Raw genomic sequence first — 23,384 nt, 5'->3', positions numbered from 1 at the left:
GATTAAGTGGTTTGGGATTTTGACTCAAACATTCAGTGTGGATTTAACCATCTACATTTGCCATTCACATGAGGCAATTCAGTGTGAGATTTTGATACATCAGCACCTTGTAAGCGATCCCTTCCTTAGTAGCACTCTATGAAGTTTACCTCGTCTCTCCTGACCTTTTGTGTGCACTCCTCATATTAAGACCCTATAAAAAAGGGCTTTGAGATTTTCGCTCAAAAAACATTGCTTCCCAAACCTTCTCCCCCATGAATTTAGGATTTTTCTTCTTCTTGTTACAGCAATTGTAACACACTGTGCTGGATGCTGTATGATTTTTTAATCACCATTTCTTATATTTTAGGACAATCGGAATTCTGTGCAAGTGTTCGTCACAGACATGCCACGGGTCACCTCAACAAAACTTGTGGACCAGTTTGGGAATACCTGCTCTTTAAGAAAGCTGACTTTAAAAATACATTACTTTTAAAAGTGACTCATCTGCAGCATATCAAAGTTTGTATTGATGGGTTCCCCAGCAGAAAAAACCAACCCCCTGTACACAGGTAGAGCACAATGGTGTTTCTGCACCGATTGTATCATCTGCCACAGCCATAGGTGGGGCTTGAATGAAAAAAAAAAAGAAAAAAGAAAAAAAGGAGGAGGAGGAATAGAAGATGTACTCCCTTTAATAAACCGTTTAGCCTAACTTTTATTTAGACTTTGGCCCGTTTACAAGATCAATTTGCAAACACTACCATCAGATACTATTAAGAACTCATATAAAGATGAACTAGGCAGCGTCAGCGCTGTGTACTGTTTTTCCACAGAGAGGGATGTGAACACATCATTCGCTCAGAGATGGTTTTCGAGTTCGTAGTGCAGTTCATTGCCTTTAAACGGTGTGAGACTTGCCAGGGCCTCACCCCCACAATCCTGACCTTTTGAGCGAGGCACTCATGCTTACAAATACCAGTTGCTGGAAACCATAGGAGGGGAGATTGCTCTTGGGCCTAGGGCTCCTGCTTGTGGGTTCGCTGCAGGCAACTGGCCAGCCACTGTGAGAACAGGATGCTGGACTAGATGGGTCATTGGCCTGATCCAGCTGGCTCTTCTTATGCCTTATCCAGTGCTCCCTCGCCCAAGTGCAGGGTTGGGTGTGGAGCAGCGTCTTGTTATAGGATGCACAGCTGGCCCTGCCTCTGACATTTAGATGCTCGGTGAAAAATGGTACCATTGTGTCACACATTCAGGATGGATCTCTTGATTCCCTGCCCAGTTTTGCTATAGTTGCTATTGAGGCAGTTTTACAATAAGGGCAACCAAGGCACAGCTTTGAAAGAATTGTGTGCCCCATCTTCTGTCCTCCACATTGCACCACTTTCCATTTGGATTGTGAGGAGTGGCAGGATGCTTTGTATAGTAACTGCATTCTGTTTCACTTTGTGTTTCCCACAGATGATTATACTGAATAAGGATCTTTGGAATACATTTGTAACTTAGATTTCTGCTGTTGCTACTTGGAAGTAATCAATTCAGTATTAAAAGATTTTTAGCTGACCAAGTTTTACAGAAATCAAGGATATAGTAGATATCCTAGTCTAACCACATCCTCAACTTTGCTGTCCATCTTCACCAATTAGAATGATCTTACTTGTAAACCTCATATAATTTATTTGCTTGATGCCACACTATTAACCATTGCCCAGGATGGAGGAAAAACTCTTTCCCCCTTAACACCTTGTTTAAGGAGGTCTTATTTATCACAATATCCTAAAAACTCACTCATTCTATGCAGCTAAATGGTGGTCATTCACAGCTTATGTCAAAAGACAAAATTAAGGCTTTAAAGTTTCTGCAAAGTATAATTTACCTGGATTATATTATATTCCAGGACTTACTATTGATCATTCTGTTGTGCTTCCATAGAATCGTGATCTTATTATTCACAGCATTGTTTTTAACTCTCTGCAATAACAATTCTGCATCATTTTTTCCCCTTAAGCTGTGGAACAGATGATGTCAAACAGGCAAGTCATTGTTATTTTTGTATCTCTGAAACATTTGCATTGTTAAATGTAAGAAAGTAAATTAATTAAAAAATAATAATTGTAGCTGTTACTTGTACATAAACAATGTAAAGTAAAAATATACCACCAACTCTTAATATTAGATAGTACAGACAGCGACCATTTTGCACAGGTGTTTTGTTCCTGGTTCCCGCACGTGTTGGTGGAGTGTGCATAAGCTTGCCCCACCCCCCGTTCTGCCCTCTCTGAGGTCCAAAAGGACCCACACATTGGTGGTCACATGTCACTTGGACGTGTGCTAAATGGTCTCTGCTTGTATGTAATGGGCAGAGAGGAGAGTTGGTTCACAGAAGGCTCAAGATAAAGTTCTTCTTCATCATGAAGCTCACTAGGTGACTCCTGCCAACTGAACCTCACAAAGCTGGAAGACAAAATCAATATTACATCAATATTACACTATTCTGTTACCAAAATTACTGTTCTTCCCATTTCACCCATATTAAAAGTGTTAGGCCAGACACACAAAAATACACAGGATAAATATGACTTCAGGAGTTAGAGAAATCATTTATTAAGAAAAACCGTTTTTAAATTATTGCTGTTGTTTAATTTGTACATGAAAAAGTAAAGCGCAAAAAGCCTTAATATATACAAATTTGTTCCAAGATTTAATATTTTATTGCAATAGAAATCACTTAATTCATAAGCTACATACAACGACATAGCAGCAGTTCTAAAAAGAGTTGTAATTAAAAATCATTCATATTCCACCATCAGTGAAATTTAGTTCAAAAATAATTTTATTTCTTACTAACAAGCCATGCTATCTTTGATGTTTCAGGCACACAGGTTAAGTATTGGCATTATAGGAGTTCCACATGTCTGACACTCAGGAGGTAAGTCAAAGTTGGAATTTTTGTTGCTGTTTACTGAGATTTATTGTCTTCAATCTTATTTGCACGACCTGTGAATGTCTCCATAAAATGGAAATACCCCATATAGTCTCCGAGAAGCATACCAAGTTTTGTAGGTATTAAACTGGGGGAAAAGAAAGAAAGAACACAGAGTGTCAAACTTTGAGATTCTCTTCTACTTTGGCACCATTGTTTTATTTCCTTTCCCACCTTTCCACTTGCACATACTGCTCAAGGTGTCCAACAAAAAGTTCATTAAAGCAAACTAAAAACACACAGACATGCCACAGAACTGGAAAATCAAAAGGTAGGTGATTAAAAAGGCAAGCATCCATACATAACCTGGACAGGTTAATAATAACAACACAAAACCATCTGGAACCAGATGAGCCAAAATAAGTTGAGGGAGCAGAGGGCCTTCCTGTGGAAGAGCTCCACAACTAAGACATGCCCTCAGCCTTTCATGTGTGTACCAGCCTGTGCAGGGCCTGAAGAACTTTCCCAACAGAGCACAGGCAGGGTGGCATGGCAGTCTCTTAAGTATCCTGGACCCCTGCCATGTAGGGCTTAATAACCAGCACATCCGAATGCTCCTTGGAAACTTAACAGTAATCAGTGCAGGTGCTCAGGAAGGGCAACAATATGCTCTGAAAACCCTGGCTGCTGCATTCTCAACACTTTCTGGAGATGCTTCAAAGGCATCACTGTCATGTTAATCCAATCCTGATGTAACCAAGACACATGTTACTGGGGCTAAGTAAGATCGTCCCAGACTAAGGTGCAGAGAAATCACCAACCAGAGTGAGCCAAAGGCTTTCTTGGCTACAGCTGCCCTGGGCGTCCAGAAGCAGGAAAAAGAAAGAAAGCTGTACCTGTCACACATTTCTCTTCCATAACCACCCCCCCCAAACCATAAGAACTACCTAGCTCATGGGTAGGCAAACTAAGGCCCAGGGGCCAGATCCAGCCCAAACGCCTTCTAAATCCGGCCCGTGGATGAGTGGAATGTGTCCTTTTATTTAAAATGCATCTCTGGGTTATTTGTGGGGCATAGGAATTCATTCATTTTCCCCCTTCAAAATATAGTCTGGCCCCACAAGGTCTGAGGAACAGTGGACCAGCCCTCTGCTGAAAAATTTTGCTAACCCCTGACCTAACTTCTCCCTCTGCTGTTCATTTTATACAGCCCTTATTTATCATGTCTCCCTTCTTTTGCACCTCAGGACCAAAACACACGTGGCATAGAAGATTAGAGCTCCTGAAATAGTATATTTTACTCAAATGCCATGCATTTAGCTCATCACCTCCACACAACTCCCTTGATCCAGCTCCTGCCCATACATCGAAAGGTCCTGTTACACCTTGTGGGAAAAGTAATAATACAGACATCTATTTCTCTCTTCCAGGGATATAAAGCAGCTATTATGAGAAGAATAACTGTCAAAAATTAAGGACAGAAGCACATTTATTCTGTCTGCAGAGTGAGTTAATTATAATAGGGCAAAGTAATTGTATCAGGATATTTATTCAACAGATAATTTCCTCTGCTTATGTATTTGTTTATTAATGAAATTCTGTTTTTTATGTCATAGCTCTGTTTCTAGGAGTCTTATCATTTTTATGTTGGTATTTTTGTGTACCACTCAGGCATTTTAAAATACTGAGTAGTTTAGAAATGCTTCTAAACAAATATATAAAAAGAAATAAAGGCTGCTTCTCCTGCTCATTTCTAAAAGTTGTGTGATTTTGAAGAGACAGGAATCCTACAGGAAAGCAGGCATTCAGACATATGTAAAAATAATGCAATAATAATAATACTTTTCTATTCCTTACATTTATCTCATGTCAGTACCTGCGTATTTTCTTCCCCTCCCACAAAAGGCACTTGAATCTTTTCCAGATAATAAATTCAGTGCAACATTTCACAATCCAGAGGTATTCACTTGCAGCAGGAAGCTGCCAGACCATGTGGTCTATCTAGCATGCTTCTCCCCATCCTGCTTTTCTAGAACTTAAGGTGCTCCCCAACTCAAGTTGCTTGCATTCTCACAAGGGGGGAAAAGGATTCAGACACCTATGCATCACCCCACCCCCTTCAAGGTCACACAGCATTGTTAGGAAAGACAGAGGATTTAGAGACTGATGTGGCGCTGTGGGTTAAACCACAGAGCCTAGGACTTGCCGATCAGAAGGTTGGCGGTTCGAATCCCCTTGATGGGGTGAACTCCCATTGCTCAGTCCCTGCTCCTGCCCATCTAGCAGTTCAAAAGCACGTCGAAGTGCAAGTAGATAAATAGGTACCACTCCGGCGGGGAGGTAAATGGCGTTTCCGTGCACTGATCTGGTTCGCCAGAAGCGGCTTAGTGATGCTGGCCACATGACCCAGAAGCTGTATGCTGGCTCCCTCAGCCAATAAAGCAAGATGAGCGCTGCAACCCCAGAGTCGGCCACAACTGGACCTAATGGTTCCCTTTACCTAGCAAAGCATGGGGGATGCAGGTTGCGTTAACTGTCCCTGCAGCTTTGCCCAAGCAAACTGACGTCTTCCACATCTACTGAGTAAAGTGTTTGGAGTCCTAATCATTTTTATATAGCTTGGTCCTGAAGTCACTCCTCCTGCCTTCTTTGGGGCCTGTGGACAAGGCAGGGAAGGTAGTTTGTCACGCCAAGATTTTAAGAGTATAAATTGCCAGATGAGTTTTTGCCTTAACACCTGCCTTTCTTTTAGATTTCTACTGACACTTTTTCAAAACTCCTGTTTTGAAACCAAAATCTTGTGAAAGTAAGTCATTTCCACCCATATCTGTCCCAAGTCACCTTGCTGTCCGAAGCAGCTGCATCATACTGTTACAAAACTGGGGTAGGGCGGGGTTCCCCCTAAACACTGAAATTAATAAGTGTTAGGATTTTGGGTTATTTGTAATACAAGGGGAGAATATAAACTGCGAAAGGAATTCCTGGGTAGCCTGGCCAAACTAGGGCCCTTAATGTTAAGTTGTGGGTGAACATATCAGACGACACAGTGATTCTTCAAACAGCTCTTGTTTATTCACAGGCCAGAACAGGACTGAACTGAAGGGTTCAGCCAGCCTGCTTATATAGAGCTCTACTAGAACGCAACAATAACCATTTTCTGTAACTATCCAATCACTGAACGTCACTTTCGATCCCTTATTTGCATATGTGGACCTGAACTATCTACAGTATCCCCCTGCTGGCACATGGTGAGAACTTTAGTACATAACACCTAAGAAAGCCATTGTGGGTCGTTAACAAGACAATAGAACTTATTGCCCCAGGTGTGACCAGAGATTGGAGATTTGGAACAATAGAGAAATGAATATACCAAAAACTCTCTGAAAGAATTGGGAGATCCTGGCACTCATTTGCCTCTAAACACAATGCTTAGATTTCCCCATATCACTGAGAAGACCCTTTTCAACCTGCTAATATTTTAAATATTTTTATGCCCTAACAGTTCTCTTGCCTGCTGCCAGGCTTCAGAGCAAGAAAGAAATGTACGAAAAATAGATGCAAAAGGAAAATGACATTCTTACCCTTTCAGTGCAACCAAAAGGGTTATGCTACGCGGGATGTAGACATACACCTGATTTCGCAGAATACCAGAGATAATTCTTTCAGCTGCATAGTCTGGCTCCATAACAGGCAGGAACCGTGGCCACCTGAAGAGATAAAGCAGGTAAGAGAACTTCTCAATGGTCAGGAGTTCCCCACAGTTATCACCTGTGCCAATGAGTTTCAGATATGAAGACTGCTGCCTAGTACAGCACCATTCCGAACAGGGGGGAAATCATTTATTATTTCTTCAATATGATTTCCCTTTATTACTTTCAAAGGGCATTTTTTTCAGGGCAAATATTTGAGAAGACCTGTCATCTGAAGACCTCTATCATTTGGAGTGAGGGTTGAGACCGTATACAGGTGGAGAAAAACCATATCCGCATAGAAGAGAGTGGGAGACTCGATGAATATAGCCCCTTCTTAATCACTCCCCAGTAGCCAAGTTGATCTGTCCTTTCTGATGGTATTGTTTTGAAACATCGGGTCAGCCCACAAAAAAAGCCACAACTTGGCCAGGAGGCCAGTCCTTCTGGGATCTGGGTTTGTACATGATGTTGGGCTACAGAGGCAGGACAGGGATCTTGTGGGTGCTCCCATCCACCCCACTGCCCAACCATCTTCAGGACCGAGCTGGTGGAGACAGTATGGTGTTAAAGAATCCCAGGACACGAGTCTTGGGTCTCTTCAATATCCATGCTGGGGTCCACTCAGGACTTCATGGCTGCCATGGCCATCAGGTCAACACTTTGAACAGCTGACACACATTGCAGGTCATACCCTAGATCTGGTATTTGCTACAGAGGATACTGGGAAAGAACTAGTGCTTGTGTGAGAGACGGGGGTGGGGGGGGAGAGATCGAGATCATCACGCTGCCGTCATGAACAGATCATTCTGTGGTGAAGTCTGGATTGCCTGTGATTGATCCTCACTGTAGAGGAGGGGTTAGATTGGCCCAGCTCCGGAGACAGATTGGCCCACCTCCGGAGACAGGAGGATCTTCTAGGCTGCACATTTTTAGATATAGAACCACAGGAGTGTAAAGTTGGAAGGGACCACAAGTGTCATCTAATTCAACCCCCTGCAATGAAGGATTTTTTTTGCCCACTGTGGGGCTCAAACTCATGACCCTGAGATTAAGAGTCTCATGCTCTATCAACAGAGCTATCCCTCTCATTTAAATGTTTAAAAGTTGTTTAATATTTTAAATGGTTTTAAATACAGTCCTACCTTGGTTTTTGAACAGTTTAGTTCTTGAACGTTTTGGCTCCCTAACGCTGCAAACCTGTTCTGGTTTGCAAACTATTTTTGGAAGCCGAATGTCCGATGGGGCTACCGTGGCTTCCGATTGGCTGCAGGAGCTTCCTGCAGCCAATCAGAAGCCGCACTTTGGTTTCTGAATGTTTTGGAAGTCGAACAGACTTCCGGAACGGATTCCGTTCAACTTCCAAGGTACAACTGTAGTATACTTTTATACTGCATATTGTTTATATTATTTTATTGTTTTGCTGTGTACTGCCCTGGAAGGTAGGGTTGGATAGAAACTGAATAAATAAAATGCCATCCTCAACAGTTATTCGTCAAATGCAGAGTGACACAATAGGCACAAATTCAAGAAGTGCCACTTCTCTCAGCACATATATGCTACTATGGCAAACCTGCTGTTTAATTTATGTATATCATGCAGATTTGAGCATACAGGAACCCAGGAAGCAGCCTTATAATAGGGAAGATTATTTTTTTGGGCCCCTTGTTGTCTACTCTAAATGACAGCGGCTCTCCAAGGCCTTAGGTTATGTTTCAATCAATCTTCACCATTTAAGCATTTCTCTTATACAATTATTTTAACATTATATGGACACAAATATATAAACAGTTAACTCACTTGGTTTTACAGCCATCAAACATTCCCGTGTTTATGAAAAATGGACAGACAATTGTGGATTTAACACCAGTCTTTCCCAATGCCAACATCTCTATAGCTAGAGACTCAGCGAAGCCAACTACTGCAAATTTACTTGCACAGTAATCTGTGAAACGAGAGGAAAGATCTAGAAACATTGCAGCAGGACAATATCTGAGTAAAGCAAGGTATTAAAGACAGGACCTTTTGTGACATGGCCTACATGCAAAATAGTTGGCAATCCTGGTTTAATGGTTTCAAGTCTCATGCAATTATAGGTGGTATTTAAAAACAACAACAACTGATTACAGAGTAATGTCGAATGAACTCAGAACAACTCTATGAGGATTGTTCAACAGAGATTGACTAGCCCAGTGACACATGATCAGCTTCATGGCTAAGTAAGGATATGAATTCAGGGCTCCCTGGTTTAAGTCTGATTTTCTACAGAACTTTCTACAGAACTAGGACGAACACAGAGATTACTGGGAATGAATTTGAAAATTATGAACACATTGAAAGCCACCTGTGCCATTGATTGGCTCATCGCTTGCATGTACAGTGGACGCTCGGGTTGCGAACGTGATCCGTGCAGGATGCATGTTCGCAACCCACGGCGTTCGCAACCTGCAGCTGCGTGTCTGTGCACATGTGGGTTGCGATTTGGCACTTCTGCGCATGCGCAAAGCACAATTCGGTGCTTCTGCGCATGCGCGACCACCGAAACCCGGAAGTAACCTGTTCCGCTACTTCCAGGTTTCGGCAGTCTGTAACCTGAAAAAATGCAACCTGAAGCATCTGTAACCTGAGGTATGACTGTACACCATTTTCTCTATGCAAGATCCTTTCCCGCACAAGCATCTATGGCCCAATGCACAAGTGACAACACAGGTGCTGGCAATGATTATTTGTAATGTTCTAACATTTCTCCACAATCATCATTCAAAAGCTTCTAGCTTTCTTCAGACTGCAAGCACATTCCTCAGTTATTCACTGCAGCCTTGTCAGTGCATGCATTTAGGGGATAGGGGAACCTGTGGCCCGTCAGATGTTGCTGGACTGCAGCTCCCCATCATTCTTGACCATTAGCTATGCTGGGTGGGGCAGATAGGAGTTAACATCAGGGGAGCAACATGTTCCCCCCATCCTCTGAGTTACACTCTTCATTGTCCTTTTTTGGTAAAGCATTTCCTTTTTTGTTGGTTCCCACCTCCCAGTTAACTACTATTCCTGCCAAAGCTACCCATCGTAGCTTAACGCTAACATATGACAATTAATCTGAAGACTCAGTGTTCAGAGGCCTATCTGCACCTATAACCTGGTATGCTAGTAGGAATATTTAATGAAACTGCTTCTGCTACCAACTTCTCTGCACCTACAATCTAATCTATCATTACTGGTGTCATCTACAAGAGCAGCTCATTCTTGGCTCTCCCCAATTGCTTCCATATAGCTGTGTGAGACTTCTATTTCTACATCAGAGAAGCCCCTGTTTATCCACCTGTTGGACCACATGTCTAAAATAGATGAAAGGATCTGTGATTTGTGTCTTTTGTTTGTCAGTGCATTTGATGTGTACTAACCTGCCAGTCCTGTAACGCCAACTAAGCCGGCTGCACTTGAAATAGTTACCACATGTCCATGATTAGAAGCTACCATGGCTGGAACAAATGCTTTGACAGTCTAGAGAACAAACAAACAAACAAAGATAACCAATCATACGATAACAAATAAATATATAAGGATGCATGTGCTAGCGTAGTGAACAAACTCCCTCTAACAATTTCACCCCAGCCAGGACCTTCCAGGGCGATCTTGGGCACAGGACTTCTGCTGTTGCTACTTTAGCATCAGTTAGTACTACTTGTTATTTACTTGAGGCATCTACAATCAGCTTTTCACTCAAGAGTCCCAGGGTGATAACATTAACAACAAATTACAAATGAAACAGGTAGCAAAAGCAATAAATTATCCATGCAGTGAGTTTTTATCAGCCATCTTATTGAAAATTATCGAGAGGGATGTTGCATGCCAGAGGGGAGGCTATTCCTGTAGGCCGTACAGGGTCAATGTTTATAGAAATAGCATTTATGTAGGAAAAGGCAAGATGTTCTACTCTTTTCATCATCATCATCATAATCAACATCGTAGTGGTTTACATTTCATAGTACCATACCTCGGGTTACAGACGCTTCAGGTTGCGTGTTTTTGGGTTGCGAACCACACCGAATCCGGAAGTACCGGAACGGGTTACTTCTGGGTTTTGGCGCTTGCGCATGCGCAGAAACACTAAATCGTGCTTTGTGCATGTGCAGAAGTGCCGAATCGTGACCCACACGTGTGCAGATGAGGCGCTGTGGGTTGCGAATGCTGCGGGTTGCGAAGGTGCCTCCCGCACAGATCACGTTTGCAACCCGAGCGTTCACTGTAATAAATTACAAAAACCAAGCACAAGTAAGTACAGTGGTATCTTGGGTTAAGAACTTAATTTGTTCCAGAGGTCCATTCTTAACCTGAAACGGTTCTTAACCTGAGGTGCGCTTTCACTAATGGGGCCTCCTGCTGCCGCTGCACCACTGGTGCGTGATTTCCGTTCTTATCCTGGGGCAAAGTTCTTAACCTGGAGCAACCACTTCCTGGTTAGCGGAGTTTGTAACCCAAAGCGTCTGTAACCCAAGGTACCGTACAGTAAACTTATGCTACTTTCCTACATCCACAGCTTCGCAAGGGTAGGGAATAAAAAAAAAAAGGAGAACGTGGGAAACTCACCATTCCCCACTATCCATTTATTTATTTCCCCCACCCAGTGGATTTTCCTTGCTTACTGGGCTTTCAGAAGGTAGCACAAGGGTTCTGGCAGTGTGACACCTCATCCCCAAAGCCTGGTAAGTGAGGCACCACTGTACGGAGAATGAGGCGTGAGGGCTCCAAGATGCTGCCAAAGTCCTCACATCTCCTACAACAATATCAGACCTCCATCTTGTGGGGTGGTGGCGGTGGTTCCAGAGATTGCTGATTATGTGGTTTTGGCTTTGCACCCCTGGAACATAACCCTTACTTAACCTTGGTAGGCCCACTATCTTATTTCAACACTGTAACTCATCTTCTAATGCTCAACAGAAGACTACCATAGAATTGGAAGCTTACCTTCCTTATCGCCAACCCTGCTGACATTTGAACAACATGCCATACATTTTGTAATCCAACCTTTAAAATTTGGAGTTTTAGTAGTTCATTAGTTTCTGGCAGTGACAGTCTTTGCTGCTGTTCAGTTTCATTACCTTTATTAGATTAAATATTTCTCTTTTTTCTAATCTAAGAAGCTAAATACTGCAAGTTTGTTATTTCATGTTCAGAAATACCACATAGCTTAGTCTATGGATTTCACACCTGCAAGAAATTTTTCTTCTTCAAAAGTTTCACATCTAAACTACAGACTTACCATTTAATCAAAACAAAAAAACTTGCTAGTAGTACTAGATGCCTGATTATTGTTTTTTTACAAACAGACTGTTCTGCTGAAAAACTTACCACAGTTTAGCCCCATTTCTAATTATAGCAAGTGGATACACAAATACAGATTTTATACAGAACTCTTAATTTCTACTATTACTTGCAAACACAAAACACTTTTCAGGCAACATCATGTTGAAGTGCACCACTCCTCTACATGCATATTACATCCATTTTCCATTGCTCACCAATCCTACTGGGCCTTTTAAGCACTTGTTTGCACCACTGAAATCAGAACTTCTTCCAGTTTCTAGTAAAAAATCAATAGCATCATACCCCCAGAACAAATTCCAACCTCTGTTTTTTTCTGTAGTTAAGAAGACAGAAGCAAAGTGCGAAAATGGGGTGACATTCCCAGCATGGTGTACACGGTTTGAAAACTGATGTTAAAAGTTACAGTAAAAATACAACACCAAAACAACACTCTCTAAATTGTTGTGCTAGAGGGAGCCAGTGCAAGGATTTCTGCTAGCAACCTAGGCCTCCTCCTCCTCCTGTGTGTACCCCACATCCCTTCCCATATCTGCTCCAGAGGGTTGGGAGAACCCTCAGAACAGCACACACAGAGAGGGCATTATACCATTGAGCAAGCAGAAATGGAACCATCTCTTTAGTGCAATGCTGAATATAGCCCTCTGTCCTGAAAAACAAATGCCCCACAGTGCAGGGAATGTAAGTTCCACCATACTTTTGAATGTGTGTCTGTCTCCACCCTGACATTCAAAAGTCACCCTGTCTGATCAGGCTTGAGGTCTACAGGTGCTCCCAGGTCTCAATGATATGCAACAGCCCCATTGGTTATACCTTTATTCAGTATTTTAAGATAAATGTTTAAAAGGGTGGGGTGAGGGTGGGGAATGCTGTATTCAAATGATAACACTTCCAAACGTCCAACTAATTATACAAACTAGGACTGCAATACTGTGCACACACTTGCATGGGACAAAGTTCCATTGAACTTAGTGTGGCCTATCAGTGTGAACAATCAGGTTTAGTGTGAAGAATCAGGCTGCAGCACACCTTGAGCATGTTCATGCTCTCCTGCCAATAATGTAAAATGTTACATGTCTGATGGCAAGCTAGATGACCTTACACTAAGTTTCAAAATTCTTGTTCATTCTGCAAGAGGTTTTACACAGCGCTAGAAATCCTATCAAGGAGAAAGAGAGATTTAATACAACCTGGCTCTGATTCAAGTCTTAAATTTACTCACTCTGTTTTAGCTTGCATCTCACAGGCAACAGTTTGAAATCCAAGGATTAAAAATGCTTGGCTAAGTCTGACCTGTGACTCACAGGTCCTTTTGGTTTTAGTTATATAAAGGGGACACACAAACACACAAAGCATGCTTAACACTGTCACTTTTGAGGGAAAAGGCACGCTAAGAAAGAGTAAACAGCAAATCACTGTTTCCTTTTCCCAGAAGGGTTGGAAAAGGAGGGGTGTCCCCTGAATCACCCTACCTCCTCATCAGCCCCATCTCCACTGAGCTCTGCCACTTCCAGGGAGGGAGCCATGCAAGGAAAGAGGGCCATGGTGCTGCCCAGAGAAAAACAACAAGCAGCTGCCTTCACCTGCTCTCTAATCCTTCCTCTTTCAGTGTCAAGGCATAGGGAGTCAGCGCTGGAAAGATCAGGCACACCCTCCTCTTACTTGCTCACCTGAGCACAGCAGACAGGGCCCCACTCCACTGCCCAGTAAGGGGGCATGTGGGAAGATGGGGGAGGATACTCCTTGCTTCTCTCTCAGCTGCAAAGAATAGGGAAGTGAATGATCGCCACTGCCTCTTGCCCTCTTTCTCTGAAAGGCTCCACCCATCCCCTTTCCCCTTCTTGGGCCAGTAGAGTGATAAGCCCACTGGGACCACCCAGAGGGCGAGAGCAAGTAAAAGGCAGCCTTGGCTGCTCTTCTAAGGAATTTCTACTTGTCCACTTGGCTACTTTCCCTTCAAAGTTCTTTCAAATTACACAGGGCAGCATTAAGCATGCTTTTATAGAACGTGCACTTTGATCCTGAGTCCCTGCTTGGTAGAGATTTGCACACACCCAAGTGTGCTTGGCTACCTGCATCTCCAGACCTTTAGACTCTGTGCCAATAATTAAAAGCCTATGCAAGCAAGCCTTATCAGTTCATCCACTTGTCTGAGGAAGAAGTGGATGCTTGCCAGGGCAAAGAGGGGCTGTTGCTATGGCATCCTTTTCAAGTGCTTCTGTGGATAACTGCAGTTTATACTGACACCCAATCATGTTTTATATCCCTTCCACCTAGTTGTTCATTGTCATGAACAACTGTTTCATGTGTAAGCCTGACCACCTTAATGCTCATCCCCTACTCTAGATTATTAATCAATGAACTAAATAGTACTGGTCTGCTCTATATCTTGAGGTGCCCTCACTGCTTAGCTCCTTCCACTGAGAAAAAGAAACTGTCCATTTATTCCTATTCTCAGCTACCTGTTCTTTAAACTCAGTTTTCAATCCAAAATGATTATATCTATGGTGCTCAGTGACCAGGAGAGCATGATGAGTGCTAGACAAAAACAATAGAATATTTAACTGACATAACTGGGTTTTGTAGTAAAACTGTGACTAATCTTACTCCAGAACCTTGGTCAAGGGACTCAGTCATTTGGGTTTTATTGAAGTCTAAATACTTTTTTTTAAAAAAGTGAGGCAGCACTTCCTTTGCCAAGGCCATGTTTACCCTCATGTAAGATGTGTTTAAACATAATTAACTTTAATCATATTTACTACCAGTTACTTAAGGGACGCGGGTGGCGCTGTGGGTAAAACCTCAGCACCTAGGACTTGCTGATCGTTAGGTCAGTGGTTCGAATCCCCGTGGCGGGGTGCGCTCCCGTTGCTCGGTCCCAGCGCCTGTCAACCTAGCAGTTCGAAAGCACCCCTGGGTGCAAGTAGATAAATAGGGACTGCTTGCTAGCGGGAAGGTAAACGGCGTTTCTGTGTGCTGCGCTGGCTCGCCAGATGCAGCTTTGTCACGCTGGCCACGTGACCTGGAAGTGTCTCCGGACAGCGCTGGCCCCCGGCCCCTTGAGTGAGATGGGCGCACAACCCCAGAGTCGGACACGACTGGCCCGTACGGGCAGGGGTACCTTTACCTTTACCTTTACTTACCAGTTACTTAGGACAGAAGTTAGGCTGTCAGATGTGCACTTTCCCAAATCCCCTGGATCCCATCGATGCGGCTACTCTCCAATCCTTTGTAAGGAGATGGGATTTAATCAGGGTGCTTTTCCTCCCTCTGAACTCACAGATTTCATTTACAGAGAAAATGACTTCTAGTCCAGGTGATGTGTTAAACTAGATGGACTACTGCTCATGTCAAGCTTGCAGGCATCTGGTTGGCCACTGAGAAAAGGATGCTGGACCAGAGGGGCCCTTGCCCTGATCCAGTAGGCCTGTATTATGTAGGAGAGCACTCAGTTTAAAGGTAAAGGGACCCCTGACCACTAGGTCCAGTCGTGACCGACTCTGGGGTTGCGGCGCTCATCTCGCTTTATTGGCCGAGGGAGCCGGCGTACAGCTTCCGGGTCATGTGGCCAGCATGACTAAGCCGCTTCTGGCGAACCAGAGCAGCGCACAGAAATGCCATTTACCTTCCCGCTGGAGCAGTACCTATTTATCTACTTGCACTCTGATGTGCTTTCAAACTGCTAGGTTGGCAGGAGCAGGGACCGAGCAACGGGAGCTCACCCCGTCGTGGGGATTCGAACCGCCGACCTTCTGATCGGCAAGTCCTAGGCTCTGTGGTTTAACCCACAGCGCCACAGCGCTCAGCTTACATTCTGATAAACCTGGATGGAGCATCTGTTAACACAACTACAAGTCTGCATTTTACTAATCAAAGCCCAATCCAAGTGCAAATATACTTTCATAGTTAAATCACAAATTTTAAATCACAAATACTATTACCCAGAAGTGTGCCATTGTGTTCACTTCCATAGACTTCTGTATCATTGCGTCTGGAGAGTCCAAGAATCTCTTTCCCGTCACAATGCCAGCATTGTTAATCAGGATGCTAACATCACCGACTTCTTTTTTCACCTAGGACAACAACATCTTATCAGAGGATGTTTCAAACTATGACAAATTTTAATAGTTAAAAAGAGAGAATGAATGTCTGTAAATGACTCTGCATATAAAGGGATTTGCATGATTCTTCATATTGTCAAGATGTTGTTCGCTTGGTTTAACAGTTTTTGTAACAAAGCCTCAGTGTTCTCGGGCTGGTTTTTCTAAACCATTTTTGCATGCCAGTTCTTTTAACATATTATTTAAAAAAAGAAGAAGCCAGAATAAAATGCTTTTTAGAATTAAAAACTCCTACCCCTTCAGAATTAGAAGCACTATAGCTCCTTTATGTTAAGGTATAAAACTGTCTTACCATTTTTCAAGTAAATATTTTGCAAAATGAAGCTAGATTTGGGTCACTGTAAGAACTGGTATTGGGCAGTGGTTTGAACTAGAGGTGGATGTTGAAACCCCACCCCCTTCCTCTTTCCCCTAGCAGGGCATCCTCTGACTTCACAGATCCCAAGAAGGAGAAAGCAGGGGATTGAGAGAGGAAAGAAGGGTCCACTGAAAACACATTCGCAGCTACCATTTCTCCACTTTAAATTGTACCCTCAAACCACTTTGGTAGACTTTCAGAGTGACAATGGATTCTACATCTATAAGGATTCTTTCACAGTTAACATAAGCAAAGCAAAGAAAACCATTTTCATGACTGCAGTTTCAAGAGACATCACTTAGGGAGGGCATGGGCTTTGCATGCAGAAGTCCCCACACATTTATTTATTGCACAATGTCTAGACTGCCTTCCTGAGCACAATCCCTTTGTCTAGGCCATGTACAAGATTCAACTCTAAACAGTCAACACAATTTTTATCTCCCCTTTAAATATTGGCAAATGGAACAGGGCCCCATATAGTTTGTGCCTATGTATATAGAATTGCACTGTAAAATTGTCAGTCCTTGATGCCTCCACTGAGAGGTTCAGGTAGCTCATGGAGCAACATACTTCTACTGGAGATTAAAAAGCTGCTCTCAGATTAGACACCAGGATATGAGACGTTCTGGCCCTGTGCATACATATCCAAACCAGAGAAATTGATGTGGGCAACTTCTCACTTTTGATTATTCATCAGGGTGTGTGAAATAAAAAACAATCCCATTAGCATTCTTGAAAAAACAACAAGCCAATTGAAGAGCTCTCTTCCTTGAAGAGCTCTCTCTCTCTCTTCACTTGTAAATGCCTGTTTATGTGTTTCTATGTAATCCCCAGGTGGGGCAAGGACCTCCCAATGGAATGATGCTAATCAGTGTGGTTAATAGTTCTAAATATGAAGCAGTCATGGAATTGGAAAAACAGTAATTCACCCTATGGATGTAGAATACCCACAACAAATGTAACAGAAGCCTTGAGTTGCCTATGGCGAGAGAAGGTGCCTAATAGCAGCAACTCCTATACCACACGGGTGATTATTACACCCAAGAGATCAAAGCATTGCTTGCATTATGATGTATTAAAAAAAACCAACAACAGCCAAACGCAATTCTGAATGAAGGTACGTTTGTTCTGGTTTGCCTCATTACTGTTTACCTTCAGGGTCACTATTAAGCTGCTCCAACTCTTTCAAAGGACTGAATAAGTGAATAGTTGGAGCAGCTACGAAGAATAAACCAAAGAGCTGGTAGTATCAGGTTGATATGGTGGCTTCATACACATGCAGCTAAGCACAGTGAAGCTGTGATTATGGTTGTATCTTGCAACACATAAACATGCTGCAAGAGCATATGTGAAACTGAGAACTAGATAAAACGTTATGCAAAATAAAACTCCACTTGCAAAACAAACTTACCTGATCTGCTACTTGATAGACCTCCTGCCTTTTGCTACAGTCACAAGTGTAGTTGTGCACTCTCGCAGCTCCATTTTTCCTTGCCAGTCTGGCTGTCTCTTTGTTGCCTTCTACACTGATATCCCAGAGTACCAATGTAGCTCCAAGACGAGCAAACTTCAGAGCCATCAGCCTTCCGATTCCGCTTCCAGCTCCCGTGATAAGCACTATTTCACCAGTCACATTCTTCTTCCGCACAGGGATGAATAATAAGAAGAAATTCTCCAGTGTAAAATATATTGCCAGTCCAATGACTCTGAGTGTTTCCAGGAAGAAGTTCATCTTGGACAATATATATATTTCAAACTAGCTGTTCAATGATTAAAAAGATGAGTTAGATTCAATTGAATAAATGTCAAGTTTTTGTGTGTGCTGTCTAGGAAAGCTGGAAAAGAAGTAAATTGAAACATTCATGATCATCAGGAATACAAATGTAGGAAAAGAGTGCATAAAGAAAACAGGGACCTAAGGAAAAGAGAGGAAACTGAGGAAATCAGCACACTGTGCAGTGGGGTGGGCTCACACAGAACCACAGGAGCAGAAGTTGTTGTTGGCAGGAACAGCAGAAGGCAGGACATAAGTGAGAGTGTGATGGACAGCAATACTGCTTGAAGAGGTAGCAACGTCAGCAACCAATACTTTTCCCAGCACAGAAAAGTAGAAAAAAGCTGAAGCTGCTGTTTTCCTGACTGTCATGCAGTTTCTAAAAGCTTGGGAAAAGAGAGGTGGTAGCCCTAGGTTCCAGGAACACAGAGGATTGTGATCTGCTGTTCTTAATAAGAACTGCATTGCAAACTGAACAAACACAAGATCTACTAAACTAAGTGGCAGAAAGCCTGTGCCTTCAGTTTTTAACAGTAAATTTTTAGCCCTTATGACTGAAGGGGGCCACATAAGGATTTGAGCAACACAGATCAAAGAACCCAAAAAGGATTCAAGCATGGGTGTAGCCAAGGGGACGCAGCTGCCCCCCTAGATCAAGTAAAACAATAGAAATACTTAACTAACTTACCAATCACTAACTAACTTCGGTTCTGCACCCCCCAAAACAAAAGCCCTGCCCTTCCCAACAAAAATCCTGGCTACGCCCATGGATCCAAGTGAAACCTCCCACCACAAAGCATCTCCAAAAGGTCAACAGAATTATGTCCATTAATATATCTTTTGATAACTGACTAGGAACAGATTAGCAACTCAGCAGCTCTAGTTTTTGATCCAGTCTTCTTTCATTACAGTGGACTCTCGGGTTACGTACCTCTCTGGAGACGTAATCTTCAGGTTACGAAAGCAGCCAACCTGGAAGTATTTTTCCGGGTTTCGCTGCTTTCTCATGGGCAGAAGTGCTCTGCATGCTGCACGCGTGCGCAGAAGAAGAAGAAGAGTTTGGATTTGATATCCCGCCTTTCACTCCCTTTAAGGAGTCTCAAAGCGGCTAACATTCTCCTTTTCCCTTCCTCCGCCATAACAAACACTCTGTGAGGTGAGTGGGGCTGAGAGACTTCAAAGAAGTGTGACTGGCCCAAGGTCACCCAGCAGCTGCATGTGGAGGAGCGGAGACGTGAACCTGGTTCCCCAGATTACGAGACTACCGCTCTTAACCACTACACCACACTGGTGCCTCTGCTTACAGATTTTTCAGGGTGCGCATGGACCCCTGGAACGAATGAAATCCATATCCAGAGGGTCTACTGTATATTCTGTATATTCTGTCATTCTTTCACTTAATTATATTTGGATTAGCTTGCGAGATATGGCCAGCCAGAGGCTCATGTATCTTGGCCTCAATTCAATGTGTGCTCATGTAGCCCTGAATACATCTACTAACCACAAATTATAATGTTCTGGGTTTCAGCAGTAAGTGCTTCCAAGCTGCCTAAATGTTTACTGCTATACTGCCTGCTGTTTCAATTATTACAAGAACCTTCTCACTTTTCATCAGACTGCAATACGGCTTTTCAAGTTCTGCTACTTTTAGAGACACAGTAGAGTGACAAAGACGTGGGTGTGTTTTACAGAAATCCATTTGAATCTTTGCAATCTACCACCATGTATAAATCATGGGTGTTTTCTACTCATGCTTTTTGGAGGGACCAACTTGGTTCAATCCAGTCAAAATTATGCACTTTTGATCAACTCAAGAAACTTGAGCAAGTGCAAGCATACACACAGTTTTTTGGGTGTGAGGTCTTAGTAGACTGTTTTGGTCATTGTTGCTGTCTACAATATGCCAAAAGTTGAGAAACTGATACTACATGATATAACTTCCAGCTACCCACAGCCTGCTTCCCTTTCAGGACATACATGCATACCACCATCTGCATAAGTAATTCTCCCCCCCCCCCCCGCATTAAAAGAAGAAATTGCTACACAACTGAAGTCAAAGGAACCAACAAAGTATTTCACTTTAACTGTATCCCAGCCAAGAATCCTTGGTTTGTCAAATAAAGGCTACTTTTGCGCAAAGACCTCTTTGGGCTGAGCCAGGAATAGATAAGCTCTACCTCATAAAAAGCGATTTCCCAAGGGTTGAACAATCCCTTGCTAGAAGCATCTTAACATTAAGCTTGTGAAACATGGATCACTTATAAACACCATCTCCAACTCCTCGAAAGATTCCATCAACGGGGTCTCCAAAAATGTTTACATATCACTTGGGAAGACAGGCGAACTAATACTAGTGTATTGGAAGCAGCAAAGATCACCAGTGTTGAAGCAATGATTCTTCAACATCAACTTCGTAGGACTGGTCATTTTGTGCGGATGCCTGATGACCGTCTTCCAAAGCAACTACTCTATTCCGAACTTAAAAATGGAAAGTGTAATGCTGGTGGTCAACATAAGAGGTTTAAAGACTGTCTTAAGGCAAGTTTTTAAAAATGTAGTATAAACACTGACAACTGGGAAACACTTGCCTGCGAGCTCTCCAGTTGGAGGACAGCCTTTACCAATGGTGTCATGGGCTTTGAAGACACTCGAACTCAGGACGAAAGGGAGAAACGTGATAAGAGGAAAGCACGCTTGGCAAATCCACACGTGATCTACTCCCACCCGGAGACGAATGTCCCCACTGTGGAAGGACGTGTGGATCCAGAATTGGCCTCCACAGTCACCTACGGACTCATTGTTAAAACTGTGTTTATGGAAGACATTCTTACTCAGCTACGAGTGATCGCCAAAGAAGAAGATGATAGCGACGTTACGAAACGCCCACCTTGACGTCTGCTCTAGAATTCGGCCTCACGGAGGTGCTCGCGACTAGCTGTCATGCAAGTCGGTCTGCATCCTACGGAGAGGAGTTCCCCCGCTGCCACCCTTTCCGGAACCGCGGCGACGCCAGGACCCGTTTTGCCACCATTTCGGCCGAGCGCAGCTGCGCTTCGGCGACGAGGAAGCGGTGACGTCAAGAGAGCCGGCGCTTCCAAGAGCTGCCCGACGGCCGTGCAAGTCCCCGGCCTACAGCGCGCGCTGAAGCCCAGCAGGGGGACCCTCGTCCGAGCGTCGCATTTCCCCAGCCACCCCTCCGCGGCCCCGGTCAGCCAGAAGGACCCCCGAGGCGGCGCTCCTCCCTGTGCCGCTTGCGGCCAAATGCGTCAGGGGCCAAGTTCTGCCCGTGTTCTCTCTCTCCCCCCCAGTCGCCCGAGCCGCGCGCGCGCCTGCCTGAAGCCTCTCGCCTTACCGCAGGCGACGCTCCTCCGGCTGCGCAGACGACCTCGCCCCACAACAAGCTGCAGTCCCGCGCTATAAAGCACTTGGCCAGCGCACGCGCCCCGGGAAGGTCCCACCCACTCCCCCGCCGCTGCTCCCGTCTCCTCCCCTCCGGCCAAGGGCCGCGGTTGTTAAAGAGGCAGCGATTTCCTGGGCTGTGTGCAGCCTCCGCCTCCGCCCTCCTTAGTCGGCTACCGGCCAATCTCAGCTGCCTCGGGGGGGGGGGGGGGGCAGGAGAGCCGGCGCTGCTACTGTGCCGCCTCCCTACACATTGGCTACAACTTCTCCCGTATTTTGTCGCTTGTGAAGAAGAAACCTCAGACTCTACACATGCAAACGTAGGAGCAGAGCAGTGCGCTCTATGTGGGGCTTCCCTTGCCCTTGGTCTGGATGCTGCAGCTAGTCTGGAAAGCCGTAATGCTGCAGCACAATTGCTGACAGGAGTGAGGCTTTGCCAGCATGCATTGAGCCCAGGCTCATAGAGCTAAATTGCTGGGGTGGTATTCGAAGTTTTGCAGTTACATTTTGAGCTAAGTAAGTGAATCCAAAGGGACGCGGGTGGCGCTGTGGGTTAAACCACAGAGCTTAGGACTTGCCAATCAGAAGGTCGCCGGTTCGAATCCCCACGACGGGGTGAGCTCCCATTCCTCGGTCCCTGCTCCTGCCAACCTAGCAGTTCGAAAGCACGTCAAAGTACAAGTAGATAAATAGGTACCACTCCGGCGGGAAGGTAGACGGCGTTCTGTGCGCTGCTCTGGTTCGCCAGAAGCGGCTTAGTCCTGCTGGCCACATGCTGGCTCCTTTGGCCAGTAAAGCGAGATGAGTGCCGCAAACCCCGGAGTCGGTCACGACTGGTTGCCCATCTAGTTCAGCATCCTGTTCTCACAGTGGCCACCCAGATGCCTGTGGGACAGGGCTGGCCCACCCATGAGGCAAGGTGAGGATTCACAGGGGCAGCAAAGAATGCATTGGCTGATGCTGCTGTGCCACGATGGCAGTGACAGCTGCAGTGCTGGAAAAAGCTGGGCATAATTTGAAAAGAAAATAACCAGGAGCCGATGCAACTGGTTTCATGTGGTTTCATGTGCTCAAGATGATATGTATTCCCTGATATGTATCTGTGTGCGCAACAGAAGTGTCAGCAAAGTAATTAAGATCACCAACATGAAACAATTGTTTTTAAGCATAGTTGTTTTACTTGGCATGCACAAAACACTCTGTATTTACACATGATAATACAGGTTACATGAAGGCTTTTCTCTCTTTGGTCCCACAGGGGCTTTCTGTACTCCAAAGTCCTTGTTGAACAAAGTCCACATGCAAGTTCTAAGTCCGTTTGCATAGAGCCCTGCAACAGATTGGAGCTCTCTTGTCCTGAAGTCTGTCAGTTCTCCAAGCAGGGTGGATAAAAATCAATGATTTTTAAAAATAATAATTAAAAAATTGGATTTTTAAATTTTAAATTGGATTTTTAAAATAAAATGCTTTTGGAGGAAAAATCTTTCTAAAGATAGCTTTCTATTTAAGTTATATTGGAGTCCAAAAGCTATTCATCAGGAAATAAGGATTTGTTTTAAGTTTTTCATGTGTGCTAAAACTCAGTCTAAGTTTTTTTTAAAAAAAACCATTTAACCACATCAGTTAACAAACATGGATACATATGCTATAATGTTGTTGTTTTAATTAAATAAATTGTTTAAATTGTTATTAAGGAAATGATTATTTTTCTCCTTCCAATAAAGTATAGCAGAAAAGTTGTCCAAATATAAACAGTTAACTTATTAAACCTCACAATAATTTCATAATTATCTGTCTATGTATTTCTAATAGTATA

The 23,384-nt window shown here is 43.8% G+C and overlaps 1 protein-coding gene and 1 long non-coding RNA gene across 4 annotated transcripts; both read right to left on the bottom strand.

The window, feature by feature from the left end:
- Positions 1 to 2,562: 2,562 nt before the first annotated feature.
- On the bottom strand, positions 2,563 to 21,678 carry SDR16C5 (short chain dehydrogenase/reductase family 16C member 5). 3 transcript variants are annotated; one of them, XM_028736898.2, is made up of 7 exons: positions 21,522 to 21,678; positions 17,807 to 18,155; positions 15,858 to 15,989; positions 9,996 to 10,095; positions 8,395 to 8,539; positions 6,487 to 6,612; positions 2,563 to 3,053 (listed from the first exon to the last, which is right to left on the bottom strand). In XM_028736898.2, exons 2-7 carry the CDS (start codon positions 18,125 to 18,127, stop codon positions 2,942 to 2,944), a joined length of 936 nt encoding a protein of 311 aa, XP_028592731.1. In that variant the 5' UTR covers positions 18,128 to 18,155; positions 21,522 to 21,678; the 3' UTR covers positions 2,563 to 2,941. The 3 variants fall into 3 exon arrangements, with proteins under 3 accessions (XP_028592731.1, XP_077789114.1, XP_028592732.1); XM_077932988.1 differs by having other exon boundaries at positions 17,807 to 18,151; positions 21,522 to 21,640; XM_028736899.2 differs by lacking the exon at positions 21,522 to 21,678 and adding an exon at positions 21,057 to 21,437.
- On the bottom strand, positions 13,587 to 15,851 carry LOC144328703 (uncharacterized). The gene is made up of 2 exons (XR_013393927.1): positions 15,056 to 15,851; positions 13,587 to 14,674 (listed from the first exon to the last, which is right to left on the bottom strand). It is a non-coding gene; the product is annotated as an uncharacterized LOC144328703 (long non-coding RNA).
- Positions 21,679 to 23,384: the final 1,706 nt, after the last annotated feature.

The sequence above is a fragment of the Podarcis muralis genome, chromosome 8 (assembly GCF_964188315.1).
Source record: "Podarcis muralis chromosome 8, rPodMur119.hap1.1, whole genome shotgun sequence".
Taxonomy (NCBI): Eukaryota; Metazoa; Chordata; class Lepidosauria; order Squamata; family Lacertidae; genus Podarcis; species Podarcis muralis.
Note: the sequence above shows the minus strand (reverse complement) of the source record. Positions and strands in the feature narration are given on the sequence as shown.

Excerpts from the sequence above, each read along its gene's own strand:
- SDR16C5 (XM_028736898.2), bottom strand. The coding sequence starts at position 18,127 with ATGAACTTCTTCCTGGAAACACTCAGAGTCATTGGACTGGCAATATAT. Across the intron at positions 8,540-9,995 it reads TGGCGTTACAGGACTGGCAG|ATTACTGTGCAAGTAAATTT; the intron begins GTTAGTACACAT and ends CTCGTTTCACAG. Across the intron at positions 6,613-8,394 it reads TTTGATGGCTGTAAAACCAA|GTGGCCACGGTTCCTGCCTG; the intron begins GTGAGTTAACTG and ends TTATCTCTTCAG.